General features: G+C 34.3%; 1 protein-coding gene across 1 annotated transcript in view; it reads left to right on the forward strand.

Annotated features, from left to right (window-relative positions):
* PPP2R5A (protein phosphatase 2 regulatory subunit B'alpha) overlaps positions 1 to 23,053 on the forward strand; it is an 82,605-nt gene that overhangs the window by 29,863 nt on the left and 29,689 nt on the right. The window contains exon 2 of the mRNA XM_044673867.1: positions 17,924 to 18,120. Coding sequence (XP_044529802.1) covers positions 17,924 to 18,120 — 197 coding nt within the window. The remainder of the gene's footprint in view (positions 1 to 17,923; positions 18,121 to 23,053) is intronic.

A 23,053-nucleotide genomic window follows, 5' to 3' on the forward strand; every position in this document is an offset into this window, starting at 1 on the left:
AAAGTTTCCTTGACTCTGATATATACCTTACATGAGCTTAGATGTTCCTACTTTCTGCCTTATTTGACATACATATTGAATTTTGTTCATCAGTGATGTCCATGAAACTTATCATGATGATAACATGTCAGAAATATATCAAGTAAAGCAAATGGGTATTGCTTTGTTCTGCATTAAATTAATTTTTTGAAACCAGCAAATAATAGATGTAGAAATCCTATTTTTCATAACTTAATCAGCAAGTATTTATTAAGAAATTAACTGTGTACTATGTATCAATGTACTAAGTGTTGAGAATAAATAAAATAAAAAGCAAAAACAATCTCTGTCCACAAGGAGCTTACATTTTAAAAGGAGACATACTGGTTGTATACAGAGTAGATACTAGCTGCTGGGGAGACTGGGGCAGGTCTCTTGCAGAAGGTGACTTTTGAGCTGAGTCTTGATGGAAGCCAGAAACTCTTAGAGGTATAAGTTAGGAGTGACAACATCCCAGCCATGGAATTAGTCAGTGAAAAGGAAAGTAGATGGAGCATAATGTATGAGGAACGGCAAGTAAGTGAGAATGGCTGAACAAAGGAGTAAGGTATAAAAAAACTGGAAAAGTAGGAGGTTGTCAAGTTGTGAGAGCTTTAAATGCTGATGAAGTTTATTTAATACCAGGGTTTATTGAATGGGTCTGGGGTAGCATGGTCAAACTTGAAATTTAGCAAAATCATTTTGGCATAGAGCAGTGATGGTAAACCTTTTAGAGACTGAGTGCCCAAACTGCAGCCCTCACTTACCCCAGACAGGGGAGGAAGTGCTCCCATTGGGCTGCTGGGCAGAGGAGCAGGTGATGTGAGAAATGTCCTTAGGCATTGTGGAGAGGGCGAGGGGAGCAAGCCCCCCTTTGGCATGCATGCCATAGGTTCATCAACATGGGCATAGATAATTGATTGGAGTGGAGACAGAGACAAGGGAGACCAGTTTGAAGATTATTGCAGTAGTTAAGTCAAAACATGATGCATACTCTGTGAATTGGAGTGGTGGCTAGGGATGAGGAGGAGAATGTAAAAGAGAGAAGTTGTAGAGATAGAATTAACAAGATTTGGCAACTCATTGGATAGATGGGGTGAAAAAAGAGTACAAAAAAAAAAGACTGCTAAGATTGTAAACCCAAATGACTAGAAGAATAGTATGGCCTTTACCTGTAATAGGGACATTCAAAAGAGAGGCAGGTTTGGAAAAAATGAATTCTACTTTGGACATATTGTGTTTGAGAAGCCTATATCTGTCAACTGTGTGATTATAAAGATGTCTTATAGAAAAATTCTGTTCAAGCTTGACCTTGAAGCAGAGGAAAATATGTCCCTCCTTCTTCAGGGTTTTGTGTATATTGTCAGACTTGGTTGATGTATCGTTTCATTTTATTGAAATGCCTTTTCTATTTATTTTTTATGACAAGGGTTGGCTCATTGAGTAAGGGAAGTATATAATTTGGAAATGAAGATGGTGTAAAAGCAAAGGTATCAATATAAGTTTTAAAAAAAGAATCTGCATTTTCCCTTGTTCTCATGAAGCATATGTCCTTGAAGCATGGCTACTCTTGATGAATGCATTAACTGTTATGACAAGCTTTTTTGAAAATGAAAAAGTATTCATATAGGTTAGTAGTTGCTGAGAGGTTCTTGGTATCTTTTTTTTTTTTTTGAGTTAGGATACCATCTGGTCTTTCTAGTTCTTTTGGAATCTTACCCCTTTGTGAGAACTTGAAAATCACTCCTCGAGTACCTTTAAAATTGTGTCACCTTCTGCAGAAATTTTTTTTCTGTATCTATCTCATTAGATCTAGTTACTTTTTCCAACTTCTTACTTAAATGTCATTGCCATTTTCTCACATTTTCAGAGTACTGAGGCAATAAGAATCCAAATGTGATTCTACTACCAGCACTAATAAGACTTGATCACTATAAAAATGCCAGGATATCCAGTATTCTAAGAATAAATAGATTTAGCAGGGTCATATGACATGATTAGTTCATTCTCACAACAGTTTGGTGTTATTTTGTGAGACATCATTTCTGGTAGTCTTCTGTGATCTTCTGGATGTTTTGCAAATGAGCTTATATACTAAACCGGTGTAGCACTTGACTGCCATGATTTTCCTCTTAATGAAGAAAAGAGAGATCAAGCAACTGACTATTGGCTGAGGTAGTTGCTGGAGGCTTTTTTGACTAACTCACTACAACTGTTTTGTTTCTAAATTTATCCCCAAAATGGTCATTGAAATCTTTTTTTGGATTTTTTTTTTTTTTGGAGTCAGGAGCTTATTTCAATATGTTGGGTTGGGTTGTACACAGAATCTTCTTATATATTTAGTCTTCCAATGTTTCCTGAGCTCTAGTCCAGCATCACCAACTCAGCATAGTCAAAAAAAAAAAGTCATCATCTTTACCCCTAAAATTATTCTTCTTCTTTACTTCCCTATTTCTGTTGAAACAGATACCAGCATTCTTCCAGTCACCTGTGTTCCAAAATAAGCCTTCTGCTATTCTTCACTCTTCCTTAACCATGCATCCAAACAGTTAATAAGAGTTGCTGATTGTTTCTTCTTTCATTGTCCATGCATGTGGTCAGTACTTTAATCAGTCAGTCAACAAGTATTCATTAAGTGCCCTAGTAATACAGATACAAAGAATGAAACAACCTCCAATCTTCATATCCTCATAATCACTGCAGGGACTATGGCTAGCCTCTTAACTTGTCTTCCTCAAATTTCTCCCCTTTCAAATCCCATTGTAATTCTTAAGCACAGATCTGACTATCCCATTCTCCTACAAAGAAAGTACAGTAAGCTACCTTTATCCTTGGTTTTGTTATCCAGGGTCTTGATTATCTTTTGACTGAGAAGTTCTAGAGGTCCATCCATGGGATTTTCTCTTCTGCTTTTACTTTTTTTCACTTTCACTTTTGCGGGGTCGGGGAGAGGCCAGGGAAGGGCTAGGGAACCTCGAGTGGATGGGCAGAAGTGGGAGAGAGAGAGAGTTCATATATATGGGGTGCACAGATTTCTTATATCCCACAGTTGCAGTCATCCTTATTAAGGTCCTGGAACATATCCCAAGGGTCTTCTACTGTATTTATGGTCTTTTGAATACTTCTTCATTTGGCTTCTTCATTCCTAGAGGAAAACCACAATCTAAGAATTCCAGTAGTTAAATTGTGTTTTGGTATCTAAGGTTTGTGTAATTGTGTTTCATTCCCTGTTCCTGTCACTGTGAAAGTAGAAGAAAGATTGCTAGTATGGAGGGCCAGTTTAATCTTATTTAATTAATTGCTGTGGCCAGTCTTTTGCCTCTTTTAACTGGGCTCCATGATACAATGAGGCTTTGGAATAGGACTTCTATAACTGTCAGAGAGTTTGTTTCTTAAATCAACATATATGAGCATAGAGCACTTTTTGCAAAACTTCTATGGTTGAGAGAGTCTTGATGATTAGTAGTTGATGATTTCTTCTGTCACTTTATTTTGGTGATACTTTGGCATTGTAAGAGTTAAATTAGGAGTTTTTGACAAAATAAGAGCACAGCTGCAGCTTTTAATTGAGTTGTAAATTAATATCCCTTTAAGCCACAGAGAAGAAAACTTCTAGCAGCTTTTAACAATTAACAATTTAATTAAAATAGAGTTAGCAAATGAATATAGTAAAGGAGAGAACTATAGGAAAGAGATGGAGAAAAAAAATTGCCTAAAAACCTATCTAGCTACCCTATAACTACTTATAACTACTGTTAGAGAAAGTCCAGCTGATCTCCCTTCAGCTCAGCTCACCAGGCTTGGCCTTTTATATCCCCTTCTTACCTCATTTCCTGTCTCTCTGGTTTCTACTTCCTTTCACTGTGGGCTAGTATCTCTTTACACATCTCTATGGAAAAAGGACCTCCAGGTCCCAGTTAAATTAGAGAAAGGGATTAAGTACTCCTTTTTACAGCATAGTATTTAATTATATCCCTTGTTTTGTAATCTTCCCTTGTTAATACTCTCCAGAGTAGTAAGATTCTAAAAGAATTGAAAAAATTATCAATGTATCAAAATATCACCAGTATACATACAACACAATAAAACATTTTTAAAGTACCTGCAGGAGACAGCTAGGTGATTCAGTGGATTAAATTAAGAGCCAGGCCTAGAGACAGGAGGTTCTAAGTTCAAATCTGGCCTCTGTTCCTATCTGTGTGAGCCTAGGCAAGTCTTTTAGCCCTGTTTGCCTAACCTCTACTACTCTTTTACCTTGGAACCAATACACAGTATTGATTCTAAGGTGGAAGGTAAGGGTTTTAGAAGGAAAGAAAAGAAAGGATAGGAAAGGAGAAAGGAAAGGAATGGAATGGAATGTACTATGGGTCAGATACTATGTATATCACTCTAGTGATACAAAAAAAAGTAGTTTCTACCCTGAAGCAGCTCACAGTTTAATAATGAGGAAGGGAAACAAACAAATATATGCAAACAAGATATACATAGGTTAGATAGGAAATGTAAAGAAGGAATGCATTAGAATAAAGAGATGGCTGGGGAGGGGCAGAGAGAGAGAGAGAGAGAGAGAGATATCTCTGTCACTGAAAATCAACATTGCTTCCATCATGTCACTTCTTGGCTCAAAAATATTTGAACATGACTAGATTCCCATTGATTACCAAAAAAAAAAAAAAAAAATCTGAATTAGTCTGACAATTTAAATCCTCTTCCTACTCTTTAAAGCTTTTCTCATTACCCTGTATAACCCCCCCTATTTCATCCAATGTGCCTTTCATTTTCCTACTTTTGTAACTCTTTCAGTTTTTTCCTCTTTTGTTGCTAATTAAATCCTTTTCATCTCTCAAGATCTAATGTTTTGCAACTATTTTGGGAAGGTTTCCTATTATTGGTAATAATATAATAGGGTAATTTTCTAGTAATCCTCTCAAAATTTTTATGTCAAGTATTGTCTTTACTTTTGATTTGATACTTTGTAAAATTTTTTTGTCTTACCTTACCCAACTCAGTGTTTATATGTATAAACACTTCAGTATCTACATGTATAAAATGGAGTATTACTTGCAATACTCTTGTATCAGTGTAACTGATACAAGAGTATAGAAGCAAGTACTTTAATTTCTCAAGACATTTCATAATTAGGATGGATTAGCATTCATAATATTTTCATACCTTTCCCCTCTACCTAGAGTACAAACTCTGAAGAAAATGGCTGGATTTATGCTACTTTCTGTCCTTCCAAATGACCTCCCACTATATACCGAAATATTTTATGTATTAGAAAATTTCATCATGTGGTTTTTTCCTTCACTTTAAAGAGTTTTAGATTATGTTGATCCTCCAGAGCATTTTTTAAAGTCTTAAGATAAATTTCACAGTACCATTTTTTCAGGTTTTTCTCTAAGACTTTTAATAACAAGCCTTAATGCATTGATCTTAAATGATTTTGAAATTTGAAGTTGTGTGTTTTACATATCAGACTAACTTAAAGAAATTAGATTAATAACGCTTGAATAGCTCAATGCAGTTTGGGTTTAAGCCCAAACTTATTTCTATGTTTAAGTGACCACTATTTAAAAAATGTATATATACTTATATTTACATATCCTTTTCATATGTCATATTTTACTCCTTAAAAGATCCAGATCTTTCTGGTAGACACTCCTGCAATGAATACAGAGTATAACCTCTGTATCATTTTTAAAATGAGGAGACTAAGAGGGCCAGTTAAATGGCTCAGTGGATAGAGAGCCAGGCCTGGAGATGAGAGGTCCCATGTCCAGATTTAACTTCAGACACTTCCTTAGATGTGTGACCCTGGACAAGACACTTAACTCTAATTTTGCCTAGCCCTTACTGCTCTTCTGCCTTAGAACTGATACTTAGTATTGATTCTAAAACTAAGACTAAGATTCTAAGATAAGAGTTTAAAAAACTAATTATAATAACACATGTATAACACAGGAATTGCTTGACAATTCCGGGAGGGGGAGGGAAGAGAGGAGGGAGACAACATGAATTATGTAACCATGGGAAAAAAAAAGACAACAATTAAACATTTTAAAACGTGGAAATTAAGACTGAAAGAGGTTGTGAATAAACTAGCACCTCATAAACTACCAATTGTAAAACCCAGGACTTGATCTTCAGTTTTCTAGCTTCCTCTTCAGTGTTCTTTCCATTGTTGACTCCCTGATGTTGGTCACCACAGAATTCTTAGATTATTTAACCTTTGGGGTATGTTTTTGGGTTTATTTTCATTTTTGTTATTTTGCTCAAAGCCAGATCTCGTGTGTGTGTGTGTGTGTGTGTGTGTGTGTGTGTGTGTGTGTGTGTGTGTGTCCATCCATCCCCATATATTAGGGATATAATTTTACTCCTGTGAATATTGTTTCTTGGCAACTTATGTTCAGCCACATTGTTTTGCATGTAGTATGCACTCAGTAAATATATTTCAAATAAAAGTTGATAGCATATAAATCACATAATTTAAAAAACATTGATATTCTTGAAAAATCTGGTAAAAGGAATAACCATGTTGTTTTTTTATTTGTTGTTTAGTTGTTTCAAGCCAAGAAATCCAAGAACACCAATGTACATCTATTAAATATAATTTTATTTACAAAAAGAATCTAGGAATACATCTTTATAAAGTAATATGTATATATTCTAATCAATAAATTCCCTCAGTTAACTCCATTGAGCTGTCATCACAGTCACTGTGCATTTTCTCTGCATTTATGTGTAGTACTAAGCTTGTGTCATATCAAGTTCTTGATAATAATGCTTTTTAATAGCATCTAATTGTTTTCTACTTATGCTTTATTTCCCTATCAATGTCCTTGGAGTAGGGAGGACATAGATTTCTTTTGTATGTTTTGCCTCTTCCCTTATTATCTAACATGCCCTGCACTCAAAGTGACTCTTTTATAAGTGCTTATCTTCTTAACTCCCATAGTCAAGGGGGAATATATACTTACCACAATATACAATTCAGAATATGTTGAATTATTGTTGAGTATGGTACGGGAATAGAGAGTTCCTGAAAAATTTGACAAGCAACATGGTAAGTTTGTAGTAGTTAGAGCTGGAATATAATGAAATAACACCTATAGCACAACAGGCGGCTGACTGGCAGTGAATGATTTCAGTTTATTTTAAAGTTCCCTTGGGAATGGTTTATTCAAAGTAAAAACCATTCTACGAGCAAATCTCATATACATAGGGCCAAAAATGAAAGAAATTTGGAGTTTCAAGCATATGATGAAATATTAATAGAAAATGAGAAACTTTCTCTTGGAAAACAAGCATCACATTGTAGATCTATGTATTTGCATTTAATAAGTATCAGTTGACTTTGAGATTCTGAAGAAAGTCTGCTTTAATGAGCAAACAGCCCTATATTTCTATGACATTACTGCTTCTAGTGCTCATGTTTAATATGCCCTGTTTTCTCAGCTTTTTGCAATAATGGGTTCTTGTAGATATGCCAATTTCTGTACTAGTCTGGGGTTTATTGTTACCAAAATGGCCAGACCAATTACTAACATCAAGATCCTTAAGATAAACAATATCACAAATATTCACCATAATCTCTCCTGGGCAACTTTATCAGATTGCATGAATTCAGGTTCCAAAAACAAGTTGTTTTTTTCCCTAGTTTATTCTACAAACTACAAATGAGAGCAAAGAGATTACTTAAGGAATCTTTCATATACTGTATGAGGCCTTATGGACATCAAAACTTGGGCAAGTCACTTAATTTTTCTGTTTCAGTTTTTGTATGTTTCTTTTTCTTCTAGTGATAGCTTAGTTTTTCTGTCACTTCCAATTTAATGAATCTGCCTTGTTCAGTTCCTTTTTCATTTGGAGGAATAATCTGCTGTGTTGCAAGGAATTAAGTATTTTACTAATCTACAGTTGTGGATTCTGTTAATAGAAAAGCAGTTTGAGCAGGAATGGCACTTATTCCTACCTACCACACAATCTGTAGATAAGATAGGTAAGAAATTTATTGAGTGTTTTGGAAATAATAAAATGTTCTATGTAAGCTTCAATTTTTTTCCAATTTCATTGGTAATTGAGAGGCATAGTGTTCAAAATAAGGATCAAAGGGTGGATCTTATAATAATAGTTCTGCATTACTCTGCCCTGATTAGCTTTCATCTGGTGTGTTGTTTTCAGTTTGGGGTCCCCATTTCTGGAAAGACATGAATAAAGAGGACAGGATTCATAAAAGCAACATGGGAATGGCAAAAAGAAAGGAGAATATCCATCCTAGGTTCACTTGCAGCTGGTCTGGAAAAGAAAAGGTGGTCCATGATAGCAGCTTTTATATATTCAAAGAACTATAAATGGGATGATTAGATAGAATTAATAGCAATATATAGAAGAAGCAGAGGAAAGAGAGCTGACTTTGGAATATTGGATAACTGAGTTTGGATTCAGACTATGACTTTTACTGTCTCTACTGCTTTGGGCAAAGCATTTCACCTCTGGTCCTTAGTTTCCTTACCTGTAAAATAAGAGGTTTAGACTAAATGATCTCTTAAGGAGCTTTCCAGCTCTGAGTCTGTGAGGCCTCTGTAAATATTAGCTATACATACACAGTATGCTATTGAATAATATTAAGTGTAGTTGTCATTAATATTAAACCTAACACTTGGGACCTTCTGACTTCTTCCTCATTCTTAATAATCTTTACTAATGATCTTAAATCATTAATACAAACTCCTTTAGAAAAACTTTTCTTTCCCCAGAATAAAATCTGTGTGGTCTTTTTTGGCCTTCAATAACTGCTGTGCTTTGTGACACTCCATCAGTTCCTTCATGATTTTTTCTCCCTAATTAGATTAAGTTGGTTGATTTCATTTCTTTCCCCACCATTATTCCAAAGTAATGTCTAGAATCATTCTCAGTTAAAACTCAACTAAATCTTCAAAAATTTAGTAAAAATAAATGTTGGTATATAACAATGATTTAGCAGAAATTAATGGCTACATTTATAACCTTATATGCCTTTAAGTTGCTAGTTAAAATTAATGTTTCCTTGTTTAAGCTTATATGAATGGATTTTGTGGTCCTTTTGTTCTAATTTTTAATAAACACTCGTTCATGTCATATGAACCTATATCACAATTGGCCTCTTAGTTGAGACTTTTAAGGGTGCCAAAGACTTCCAGAGTAGCAAGACTGAATTAACCTTGGAGATAGAATTACAAAGTCAGGGCATAGGAAACTTGACCAACCCAACTTAAGGTAGCTTTAATTGTCTGTAACCACCAAACTGTTGTAGCCTAGATTATTTGCTATGCATTCCATAGACATTAAAATAATGTGGAAGGTGAAGAAGAAACCAACTATACTTTTTGGGGTTTACTTCATTATTAAAACTGATTCTTAGTCTGTGTCTTTTCTCTCTCTCTGTGAGTTTATCTTTCTTTCTTAGCCTTCTTATTGTTCTGTTTCTCCCCTCCCTTTTCTTCTCCCTTTCTTGTCTTAATGCTACTAAAATTAAGAAAACTCCACTTGCTTATTAACCACCACCTCCCTTTTTTTAAAAAAATAAAACCCTTACCTTCCGTCTTGGAGTCAATACTGTGTATTGGCTCCAAGGCAGAAGAGTGGTAAGGGTCAGGCAATGGGGGTCAAGTGACTTGCCCAGGGTCACACAGCTAGGAAGTGTCTGAGACCAGATTTGAACCTACAACCTCCCATCTCTAGGCCTGGATCTCAATACACTGAACTACCCAGCAGCCTCCAAAACTCAAGTGTTCTAATTCTGGCTTTAGTGACTTTTAAACTAATTGTAAGTTAGGTGAAGTCTGTATTAAGCCTGAAATAAATGTAGTTTCTGGAATTACATTTCCCTCACAGTTTTCACAAGTATTTACGAATGTGAGGCGTCTACCAAGAAAATATATAACACTTTCCCAATCTTTCATGTTTGAGATAAATAAGGTAACCTGATTAAGTAATTACAGAAATAATTTTGGAACTACTAAATTATGTAGCAAAAGTAGTACAGCAGAAATACAATGAAGGGAAAAAATATTGAGAAAGTTTGATCTGGATAGTAAAGATTCCCATATGAGGGAATAAAACCTTTTTAAAGCTTTATTTTGTGATTTTTCTCTTCAATAATTCTTTTATCAGAAAGTTTTTTGTATTTCAAAAGATAGGTTTGGTATATCTTGTTGATTTTCTTCATTTATTAAGACCAAAAAATTTTAGAGGGAACATAATTTCATATTTATAATGAAACAAAAAAAAATTTAAGCAGTTTAAAAATTAACTTCCCAGGTATTTCAGTATCTTTTTTTAAACTGTGATATAACTATACTTTAAAATTCTTAGAATATTCATTATTTGCTTTTTATTGTGTTATGGCCAGGTTTGGGTTTCTTCATATAATGGAGCCTTGATGAAAGCATCTATTAAGTGTTCAGTCTAGCAAAATGCCTTGTTTATAATAGACTCCCAAAATATTTGCTGAATGAAGAAATGTTGGCTTCTTGATAACAAAATATAAAATTGAATCAGGTAGGTAGTAGTAGTGGCTAATATGCTGGTGTTAGGAAGACCCAAGTTCAAATATTGCTTCAGATACCTATAAGCTATATGACTCTAGGTAAGTAATTTATTTCTTTCAACCTCAGCTTCCTTATATGTAAATTGAGGATAATAATATGACCTACCTCATAGGGTTCTTATGATAAAATAAGCATATATAAAGTACTTTGCAAACCTTAAAAGTACTATAGAAACACTAGCTATTTTCATTATCATTAACCAGAACTTTCTTGCCCGATATGAGTGTGAACATGAGTGGGTCAGCAGGTGTTAGTAATGGATTAGTAGAGATATGTTTTGCTTTCAACTAATTAGAGCAGGACTGGACAGCTTTGTTTGTCAAGCCAGCTGGAAGTTATTACTGAGAGATCCATGCACAAGTCAGGAAGAAGATGAATAAGGGGATTTAGGATAAGATGAAAATGGAGGACTGAGACATCATAGGAGGAGGAGTGAAGCTGAATAGGTAGAGGTGAGGTCAAAGTTGGATGAGAAGAAGAACAGATGGATGGATGATGAACAGTGAGCCTGATCCTAATCAGAGAAATCAAGAGTGTATTAAGGTGGCTGAACTGAAGTTAGAAGAAACAGGTGGGATCTCTCCCAAGAGGAGAGTATCTTAAAGTAACATGGAATGAGCTATTCAGGGCTTTTTGAATAGTTCAGGAGAGAACACTTTCTTGGCTAAAAAATGGGTCCAGTGAGACTGGGATTATTTATAATATCATAATGTTTTCTAGCATAGGAAGGTAGAAGCAATGCTAATATGTCCTAGAAATATTTACCATGATTGAGAAATCCCTCCTCAGATCTGATTCTTTCTTCCAATTGGACATTAGGGCCCCCAACAGTGTTTTTTAGGTGGATAGCTAACTAAATGTAGTATCTGGTAGGATTTAGAGCTAGAAGGGATATTAGATATAGAGAAGAATATTTTTATTAGGTATATATGAATATGCTTACATAGAAACAACAGTATTGCTTATAATGTATTCAGTGGCTTCAAGAATCTGTGGTTTTTTAGCCATGAGTGTCCCTTCCTATTGAAGATCTTAGCCCTAATCTGTTTTAAGGTTTTTGTGGGCTGCTATAGCTGAGACTGGTGGCCATTGTGGTTCTGATCAACTTCTCCAAACTTTGCTGCTCATCTTCAGACTGTACTCATGATCTTTTCAGCTTTCTGCTCTTTTGTGATCTTTAAGGTGTGGCCTTCAAGACCCCTGGGGGACCTCTACATTCTGATGAAACATCAGAGTGGTACTTTGGTGAAGGATGCAAGTAATTTAAATTGGAGAAAATTTGCTAGATTTTTTTGAGAGGTAGAGATATGGTTTTAATAATAAAGTTCCTAGAAATCTAGGGCAATCTTTCATTCTCCCTGATAAGGTATCATGAATGTATGTGTTTAACAAATATTTAATATTGAGAATTGTGCATAAATTTAGAATTTTAAGGGACCTCAGAGGCTCCTTAAAGGTGCAGGAGGGATTATGGAAAAACAGACATTTTTGGTGTAACTATAAATTAATATAACCATTTTGGGAAGCTATTCAAAATTATGTAAATAAAGTGATTAAAATATTCATACCTTTTGACCCAAAATCCTACTTCTAGGCCTATATCCTAAGGAAGTTATTGATAAAAAGGAGAGGTTCTTTATATACCACATTATTTATAGCAGCACTTTTGTAGGAGCAAAGAACCAAAAACAAAGTAGACGCTTGTTATTTGGGGAATGGTTAAACGAATAGTAGTCTAGGACAATATTACTGAGCAATAATAATAAACAATAAATAGTAATAAAACAATAATAAACATGATGAATACTGAAAGCTATGCAGAGACTTAGAACTAATGAATAGAAGAGCAAGCAGAGCCTAGAAGACAATATATATTGACTGTGTAAATAGAAAGAAATGCAAAACAGTTAAAACTGAATGTTGTGAAATTATAAGATCAAATTTGGCCCTAAAGAAAAGATATGAGAAGAAACACCTCTGCACCCTTTTGCAGAGATGGAGCTACACAAAAGTCAGATTTTTAAAAATGTGTTGATTGGTTTTGCTCAATTTTTTTCTATTATTCCTTTTTTTTTTTTAATTCTTTGTTATAGGGAGAAAAGGAATACAAAGGAAAATATGACAATTAAAAAATACCAATAAAAATCTATTTAAAAAATAGAAACTACCACAGTAACATTATCATCACATATAATTGACATTAAAATGTTTTAAGTTAATTTTAATTTTTAAATATTTTATGTGTTTACATGATTAATTTTCTTTCCCTTCCCTTCCCTCTGCCAGAGCCAACAAGCAATTCCACTGTGTTGTACAAATGTTATCACTTAATACCTGTTTCCATATTATTCATTTTTGCGACAGAGCAATCTTTTAAAGCCTAAACCCCTAATCACATACTTATATATACATGTGAGAAGTGATGTAATATTTTTCTTTTGCATTTCTACTTCCCACAGTTCTTTCTCTCAATATGGATGACATTCTTTCCCATAAATCCTTCAGCAGTGTCCTGGCTTGTTACATTGTTACTAGCAGCAAAGTCCATTATACTGGATTTTTCCATAATGTTTTATTTTCTATGTACAATGTTCTCCTGGTTCTGCTCATTTCACTCTGCATCAGCTCATTGAGGTTCCCCAGTCCATATAGAAATCCTCCAGATCGCCATTCCTTACAGCACAGCAGTATTCCATTACCATCATTTAACACAATTTGTTCATCCATTCTCCAGTCTAGGGACAACCCTTCATTTTCCAATTTTTTGCCACCTCAGAGAGTGCAGCTATGAATATTTTCAAGTATTTTTTCCTTATCCTTTTTACCACTTAAAAAGAATCCTATGGTAATGTTTTATAATGAAATAATTTAAATATAATCGGGGGAAATTGTCTGTGCCTGATTCTTTGTCCAGATCTAGAAAAGTTATAGTCTCTTGTAATGGTAGACTTATATCTAGGTCCTTACACGTAGTATTATGTCTATACTGTCTTATATTCACATTTTGAGCCTCAGAGAAGTATTCCCAACTAGCAATAGTTGACAACTAGCTCCTATTACAGCTTAGCAACTCCTTTGTGTTTTGACTCTTTCCTCCCGAAATTTTATTATTAAAATTTGTCGGTTACACACTAATCACAGCATGCGATGCCTTTTTCAGTTCTGATTCTCCTTGACTTCTCTATGATAATGATCACTATTGACTACCCTCCATCTTTGAAACTCATTCCTTGGTTTCTATGACAAAGTATCTGTTCTTCCTTTCTCTGATCATTCTTTTTCTTTCTCTTTTCCTAGCTCTGATTATAGACATTGCCCAAGTTTCAGCCTTAATCTTCTCTTTATCCTCAATGATTTCAGCCACTGTCATACTTACATTGTCCCTTTTCTTAAATTCCTAATTCTTTACTTCAAATTCCTCACTCCAATCTAAATGTCATTTTTAGATTTTCAACTATTTGCTAGCCATTTCCACTGAGTTGTCCTGCTGTCACCTTGAAATAGTGTCTAAAACTGACCTCATCACCCTCTTTCCCAAACTGCCTTTAATATATTAATTACTGAGCTCCTTATTTCTATTGATGAATATTGATTCTCTCAAGTACCTCACTTTGAAACCATGGAGTTCTCTTTGACTTTTGGTTTTCCTTATTAATATCCTGATATTTAATTAGTGGCAAATGCTTTTTGATTATTATCTAAATGTATGTGTGTGTCTTTTTCCATTATCCCTGCCACCATCCTACTTTAGGCCCATATAACATTATACCTGGATGATTGCAGTAATTTACTCAGCAGTCTTTTTTCCTATAGCCCAATCCATTTTGTATATCTCTTGAATGTCTAAATGGCTCTATCTTCCTAAAACACCAGTTTCATCATATTATTTACCTATTCAGAAATCTTCATTGTCTTCTTTACCCATAGACTGAAGTTCAAACTCCTTATTTAGCCAGGCCTTAAGGCATAACAGTCAAGTCTGGTGTAGGAGAGGGATGACAACAATTTTGTAGATTCTGATTCTAACCCTACTTAGAGCATGTAGACAATCATGCTAATGCTCCACATATCAGTAGGGAATGAATCAAAGTTCACAGCTTCAGGAGCAAGAAATTCAGAAGTTCCAAAGTTCTACCTATCTGAATCTTAATCATTTTTTAAAGTCCTGCTCAAATTCTACTATTGTGAAACTTTCATTGTTTCAATCAGAAGTGGTATCTCTTTCTAGAGTCCTACTGTACTTAGTTAAGACTAGTAATTTTGTACATGCTATTAGAATCTTTTCATGTGTGCATAACCCCTCAACTAGCTTATGAGTTCCTCAAGAACAGGGACCCCTTCTCTTAATACTTTCCCTCAGTGGCTTGCACTACAGTTTCAATATTTTTTTGTGTTTAATAAATATTTGTTCAACTTACAAAATGGGACTTAAGAAAAGTTGCTGTATTTTGGTAGCATAGGAGATGGCATCCTTTCAGGGGTGACTGCAAAGTCTTCCTTCACTCTCTGGTTTCAAGTTACAGTAACAACAATATTATAGTTTGGAAACTTCCATTTCAGTCTAGAGCTGATGATGATGGAGTATAATTTCATTATAATATGATTTATTTCTCGGGAGAAGAAAACTAAACATGGATACTGGAGATAACACCTCTGTGACACTTAATTTCTACCATAGTATAGGAAAAATTGTAAAAAGAATTTGGACCCTTTAAGGAAACCTGAATGTTGGAATGTAAAAGGAGATGAAAAAGCTATGCATACAGAGCCCTTGAATAAAGAAACTGACTCCAGAGGCTCACAGGAGGAATCTACCCAGGAGACTCTTCCCTGAGACTAAGAGATATGGCTTCTGCTCTCCCTTTTAGGCTCTACCCCAGCTTCCACAAATATCCCAATTTGTAATGATTATTTTTAAACCACTCATTATGTGCAATGCTCTGGTGCTAAGTGCTAGGAATAGAAAGATGAAGATACAGTACCTATTCTAAAGAAGTTATAGTAAGAGAAATAAAAAACAGAAAGATAAAAATATTAAAATAATAAAAATACAAATAGGAGGCGAACAGAATGCTATGAGAACTTAGAGAAGAGGAGAAAGATCACTCAAGGGTGGCACAGTAGATGAATTAAAGAAGGCTTCATAGACAATGTGGTACTTGTATTAGACCCCGATAGAAGGGAGGGAAAGTCTTTAACAGGCAACATAGAAAAGGAAAAGAGTTCATTCCAGACAAAGTATTTAACAAAGTCTGCCATTCTGCCCTTGTGGACAAAATGGAGAGATGTAGGCTAGATGATTCTAAAGTCAAGTGGGTTCAGAACTAATTGAAAGACCAGGTCCAAAGGGATAATTAATTCTAAATTAATTGAGTTCCCTTTATAGAATGTGCTGGAGTTCTGCTCAATATTTTGTATCAATTGGATGAAATTATAGATAGGATAAGATATCCAAAGATAGGAAGCTTTAAGGAATAGCTAATACATTGAACAGTAGAACTAGGATTCCCAAAAGACCTGTAAAGTCTAGAGCAATGGGCTAAACCTAATAAGATGAAAATTTAAAAGGGAGAAATGTGAAATTTTATATGTGATTGTTTTTTGGACCCAAATACAGAATGTGAGAATGTTGCTAGGCAACCATTCATGGGGAAAATATATTTGGATTTTAATGGACTACAAGCTCAATATGAGTCATCAGTGTGACACAGCAGCTAAAATAGTAATGCCATCTTTGTCTTCATTAAGAGAGGGGAGGCTTCATAATAGCTAGAATGAAGGAGGTGATAGTCCCATTATACCCTGGCCTGGTCATACCACATCTTATACTGAAGTTCTAGGTTCCATGTTTTAGGAGGACCTAGATAAATTGGAGTGCATCCAGTGTAGGGCAGCAAGATTGGAGAGGGAATTGCAGCCCATACTATCCAATGATCCTTTGAGGGAAGCAAAGATGCTTAACTTGAAAAAGAGGAGACCTATAGAGAAGGGACCATTATGGCTGTATTCAACTATTTGAAAGGCTGCGAGGTAGAATAATATTAGACTCATTTTACTTCACATCATTGGGGTGGAAGTAGGATTGAGAGTTGGAATTTGAGAGATACAAAGTTAGGCTTGATGTAAAGAAAAAAAAACTCACCTATTTGGGTTGTTCAAAAGTAGAAGCTGAACAGCTACTTTTGGGGGATTTGATAAAGTGGATTCCTGCTGAAGAATGCCTTGGCTGGAGGTGATACAAGAAAGGATACTTGAGGGGTGGTAGAGATCATTACTACTACTGTGGTAGAGTGTGAGAAGATCCAGATTCTGAGTCTAGCTTTGCTTCAACAGGCTTGTAACTTTGGGGGTAAGCTATTACTTCCTTTGGGCCTCATTTTCTTTATCTGTAAAGTGAAAGAGTTGAATTGGATTATTTCCAGCATTATTTTCGATTTAAATAATTGATGATTCCAAGTACAAGATATGGCCCCTTACCTTCAACTTATAAATAAATCATAAGAATAAAAAGTTAAATAACAGTTCTTAATTTGAGGGGCTATTTAAGAAAATAACAGACCTGTGTTGCTAACTTAATTCTTTTCATGCATTACTAGGAAAACTTTGTAGGAAGATAGTATGAAATAGTACCTTTTAAACTTGTGCGATGGTTCTAAATAATCTAACTGGTTTACTTGTACTCTGGAGTCATCCAATAATTAAATAAATAGATCCCTTGAAAAAAACTTGCAAAATCAACCACTAAGCTGATTGTTTGAAGTATGTATTATAAGTTATTATAAGATGTCACTGAAGTACTTAATATTAGATGTAAAGTTTAAGATCAAAATCTCATTTTCATTGAAATATTAGAAATAGTTTGGTTTATACTTATAATCATACTATCATTTGTTTTGATACATTTTATTTATCAATTTTCTTTTATATACTCTACTTGAAATTTGGTTTGAGTCGTAGGCCTTCCTCTCTCCACTTCTAAATACTTTTTCTTTTTCTTTTCTCTTCTTTTAAAAACTCTTTATCTTCTGTCTTTGAATCAATACTGAGTCTCAATTTTCCAAGGCAGAAAATGGTAAGGGTTAGGTAATTGGAGTTAAGTGATTTGCCCAGGTTCACACATCTAGGAAATATCTGAGGTCAAATCTTTAGTCCTGTCCACTAAGTTGCCCCTAAAAAATGTTTCTTGCTATATTTCCTTTTGGATACAGGTATCAATTTTGTATGAGAATTTGCCTTAAGAAATAATTTGCTTTAAGTATTTTGTCAACTTTTGAATAGATAGATAATGACTTTTCCTATATTTTTGTTTATAGATTCCTCTTCAAATGAAAAAAATGAGCTTTTCTGTCAGAAGTTGGAGCAGTGTTGCGTACTATTTGATTTCATGGACTCTGTTGCAGACTTGAAAAGCAAAGAAATTAAAAGGGCAACACTGAATGAACTGATTGAGTATGTTTCAACAAATCGTGGCGTGCTTGTTGAATCAACGTATTCGGATATAGTGAAAATGGTAAGTTCCTAGATTTCTGTTTCTTAAGGTTTACCCTTGATTTAAATTAGCTGTGACTATATAACTGTACAAAGTATTGAAATTGACTTTTTTATAAAGCAAATATCCCAGATTTTATATATCCAAATAGTCACCTTGGAAGCTGACTACAGCTACAGAAGAAAACAGAAAGAAGACCAGAATGAATCAGAGACAAGTAGGACAACTTTGAACATTACATATTGATTTTATTTGAACAATTAAGAAAAGCAAGTTGTACGTAATAGACATGGTTAAATGTACAGTCCTCTTTTTTCTTTTGTGTATATGAAAATTCTTATTTTACTTGGTGTATAAATTCAGAAATTTAAAACTAAATTTCAAAAAAAGCAATTGATATTAGTTAAGGTTAACTTCATCTGGTGGGTTTTTTAACTTCTATTTTTGAAATAAAAGAATTATTTAATTCATATTTTACTTATAAAATATGATATTTTCTTTTCATCACTTGGAATTTAGCTTGAAACTGTGGCCAGGAACAATTTGTTTAAAGGTGCTTAGGCAAAAAGTTTTTAAAAAGACTTTATGTCCTCAGTGTCTAATTTACTAAGCATTTATCAAGCTTACTATGTGTTTTTCTTTACAGATTTTCATATTCCATTCAATCTAGCCTCCTATTTGTTCTCCATTCCATTTCATTCCTTCATGCCTTTGCATCCAGATGCTTTTTCCTCCTCACCTATACTTTGTTGAATTCCTGATTTCCTTAAAATCATTGCTCAGCTGTCACATTGTTTAGAACCACTTTCTTAATCCCTTTATTTATTGATACTTTCTCTTTTGAAATTACTTCATATAACTTTTTATATACTTGGTTTTCACTCTGTTCTTGTCTAAGTTATATCTTCTCCATCCCACCTATAGAATGTAAATATCTTGATTCCAGATTCTGATTTCTTTTGGTCTCTGTTCAAAGAATCTTTGCAAATAACATTTTTTTACCAAATATTTGTTGAAATGAGTTGTAGTGACAAATATTGAATAACTCTTGATCTTAAGACATTGAAGGGGGGGATAAAAAAGGGACAAAAATAACCAATAGAAAATATAAGTAATGGTTATGGATGAAGACCTGCCTGTCCTTGGAATTTAAAAAATTTTAAAAAGTTAGGTCTTCTGTGTAGTCCAGCTCTTCCATTTGAAAACTCAAGCCCAGAAAAGGAAGGAAAAAAACATTACCAAGGCACAAAACTTCAAAAATAAGCTTTGGATTTTGTGAAGAAATAATTTTATTATGTTTATACCCTAGATGCTGAAGTTAATATACCCAGATTAAAGTGGTGCCTATTTAAGACTCTATTTAGAAAATTTTCTTGGTGGTCATGTTCATTCTCCACGAAGGTCAGTGAAGAAATTGGTAATGTTCAGGCTGAGGAAGAAAAGTGCACGGGAAATTGAGAGGGGAAAGAGTGAGAGTCAGGATGATAGTTTTCTTCAAATATTTGAATGGCTGTCTCTTGAGAAAACATTAGCTTTTTGTCCTCTATCTCAGAGGGCAATATTAGCATATAAAGAAGAGCTTCCAAATAATTCAAGCCACACACACTAGAATGGCTGTTTCTTAAGATATTCATTCCCCTGTCTTTTGGTCTTCATGCAAAGACTAAATGACTAGTTGGGAATATGTAGAAGCGAATTTTTGTTCGAGCAAAGTTTGATTACATGGCTCCTAACTCCCCTTCCAACTCCAAGACTGTACTACTCTGAAGTTGTTCATACCAAATAATATCAACAGGTGGATACCATTAACTAAATAGCACCAACAGATTCAATTTAAAATGTCAAATACATAAATTGAAAAACTGCCTGCTTTATTAAATGAGTAAAATTAATAAAAACAAGATTTGACTTTGGTTGTTATTGAGCATCTTATTTAGTTTTGATTATTAATTACCAGTAAAGTAAGTCTGTCTTTTTATCCCAAATTCAAATAAAAAATATTATGCAGCAAATAAATGCAAATAAATTAAAATCTAGATTATTTTTACATGATGATACCTCTTCTACCTTCTGGTTTAGTTCAGGCTTCTCCTTTCTTTCTGTGGTCAGAGGTGAAATGGTGTAATAAATCTTCTTTGAGACAAATGATTAGAAAATACTAGACTAAATGTTAAATCAGATGTCCATTAAATGCTTCAGTGTCCTTGGCCACATCCTAATATGGTGGGTGTTAACAGTACAGGCACTAAGTAGACTACAAAATGAATATAAATGTTTTTTGAAAAGTATGAGTAGAGTGTGAGAAACTGAAGTGGGAAAGATAATTTCTGATAGATATAATCAAGACTAGCTTTCATTCACAATGGTTATGCCTGGAGAAAGATGGATAGGCAGATAAAACATTTATTATATGCCAACAACTGTTCTAAGCATTGGTGAACACAGAAACAAAGAAGACAAAATGACCTTTCCTCACAAAGAGCTTTACATTTAGTGAGAAAAGACTACTCATAAAGGGGAGTTTAGGAGAAGGCAAGAACTTGCCAGTTATCTCTCCCAGCAATTCTAGGGTGGAATAATGGGTTATGAGAAGAACTAGGTAGCCATATGGTATTTGGGGTGGGGCAGAGGGAGGGAAATGAGGAGCCTGGCTGGGATTTTTGGTGACATGGATAGAAAAAATAGTATGGGCTTTCAAATCAATTTAAGACCAGTTTGAAAGAGAATACAGAATCTTCACCTGGCCAGTCAAGACTACTGAGGAAGGGAAAAGCCAATCAGGGAAGAATTAACTGAGATGCTGGAGGTAAGAAGTGGGGTGGGCAAGGTGAAAAAGAAAGTTTATTCCTTCCTTTTTGACTAATCTTGATAACTAGATGCTAACCTCTCTTGTTTATTACTGGAATGTAAGTGCTGTCAGTTCCTTAAATCAAAGACTCTTTGCTCAGGTTAATCATAAAAGAGATGACATCCAAGATAGATCTTGAAAGATGGATATGATTTCAACAAGTGGAGATGAGTGGTAGAATAAGGCATTTCTGACATAGGGAATGGTCTGATCAAAGGAAGGGAAAAAAGGAAGACTTTAGGAAATTTTGGTGCATGGAGTATTAGTATAATTTAGCTTGAGGGGCAACAATGGGAGAGAGTTGGATATTTAAGGTGCCACAGATTTTAGAGGGCCTTGAATACCAGGCTAAGCAGATGTGTACATAGTTTACTATCCAATAAGGGACCATTGAAGAATTTTGGTCAGAGCAGTTGCTTTATCAGTTCTATATATAAAGATTAAAATGACAAGGAGATAAATAATGAGCTAGAGAAAAGAGATCAGAGGCCTGAAGACTACTTAGACAATTTCAGTAGTACAAATGGGAGACTGGGACTGTATTTATCTTCAAAATTCCTCCTATCTTGGTGCTCATCAATTGGGAAATAGCTGAAAAAATTACAACACAAATGTAATGGGATATTATTGTATTATAAGCAATTATGAAGGAGGTAGTTTCAGAGAAACCTAGGAAGACTCATATGAACTGATATAGTGAGTGAAGTAAGTATAATGAGGACAATTTATACTACAACAAGCATTGTAAAAACAAACAACTTTTGAAAACCTTAAGCACTCTATTGACCATGGCTTTAGAGGATCACAAATATGCTACCTTGCCCTGACAAGATAATGGATTCAGAGTACAGATTGAGACAATGTATTTTGAACATGGACAATGCAGTATTTGTTTTGTTTGACTGTGCATATTTGTTGCAAAGGTTTTGTTTTTCTTTTTCCAGTGGGGAAAGTGAAGTAGGAAACAGAGAAAATAGATTTTTGTTGATTGAAAAAATATTTTTTTAAAGATGGAAAAAAATTAATTCTTCATTGGGCATTGGAGAAGTAATACCTTAATGTGATGAAATTAGTACATTTTTAATAGCAACTGCAGTGCCTTATTAATATTTTTTGTTTTGCATGTATCTTTATTTTTATGTCTATTCTTTTATTTTTAAAAATTACATGTAGAAACAGTTTTCAACAATTATTTTCTGACATTTTGCAATCCAAATACTCTCCCTCTCTCCTTCCTTTCCCCCTTCCCAGAGATGGGCAATAATTTGATAAAGGTTATACCAGTGTTTTCATGCAATACATATTTCCATATTCTCCACATCATGAAAGAAGACATTATTACACATACAAGAAAAAGCTCATGAAAGAAACAAAGTGAAAAATGGTATGCTTTGCTCAGTATTCAGGCTCTAACAGTTACTTCTATGGCTATGGATAGTATTTTTCATGAGTCCCTTGGCATTTTTCATCATGAGACCCTTGGGATTATCTTGAATCTTTACATTGCTGATAATAGTTTAGTTCTTTACAGTGGATCATCATACAATATTTTTTTTGCAACATTTGGTGTTCTGATTCTGCTCACTTTGCTCTGCATCAGTTCATATAAATCTTTCCAGGTTTTTCTGCCAGTGTCTATTATGAGAAACTTATTCTAAAGCTTAATCTAAGACAAGAGTTCCTAAACTTTTTTTGTTTTTGTTAGTCTAGTGAATTCTGTGGACCTTTTCTTAGAATAATGGTTTATTGCTTATGTTAATAATTGGAGGAAATGTTAAATTTTAGGTAGAGGCTAGTGAAAATCAAGATGTAATCTTTTCATACCCAGGTTAATAGACTACCTTTCAGGGAGGGAAATGGTCCATGGACTTCAGGTTAAGATCCTCTGATTTAAGGCAAAGTGGTGTCCTTGACCTGTTGACCTTTGCTTCAGAGTACTTAGATTTGAATCTAGACTCTGTCATTTACTACTATGATCAAGGGCAAATTACTTTATGTCTTCTCTGAGACTCATTTCCTTAATTGTAAACTAGATGACATAGTGCTTAGAGCACTGGGTCTGGGACCAAAAAGACTTGAGTTCAAACTGGGCAAATCACTTGTTGT

This window comes from Gracilinanus agilis, chromosome 4 (genome assembly GCF_016433145.1).
Source record: "Gracilinanus agilis isolate LMUSP501 chromosome 4, AgileGrace, whole genome shotgun sequence".
NCBI lineage: Eukaryota > Metazoa > Chordata > Mammalia > Didelphimorphia > Didelphidae > Gracilinanus > Gracilinanus agilis.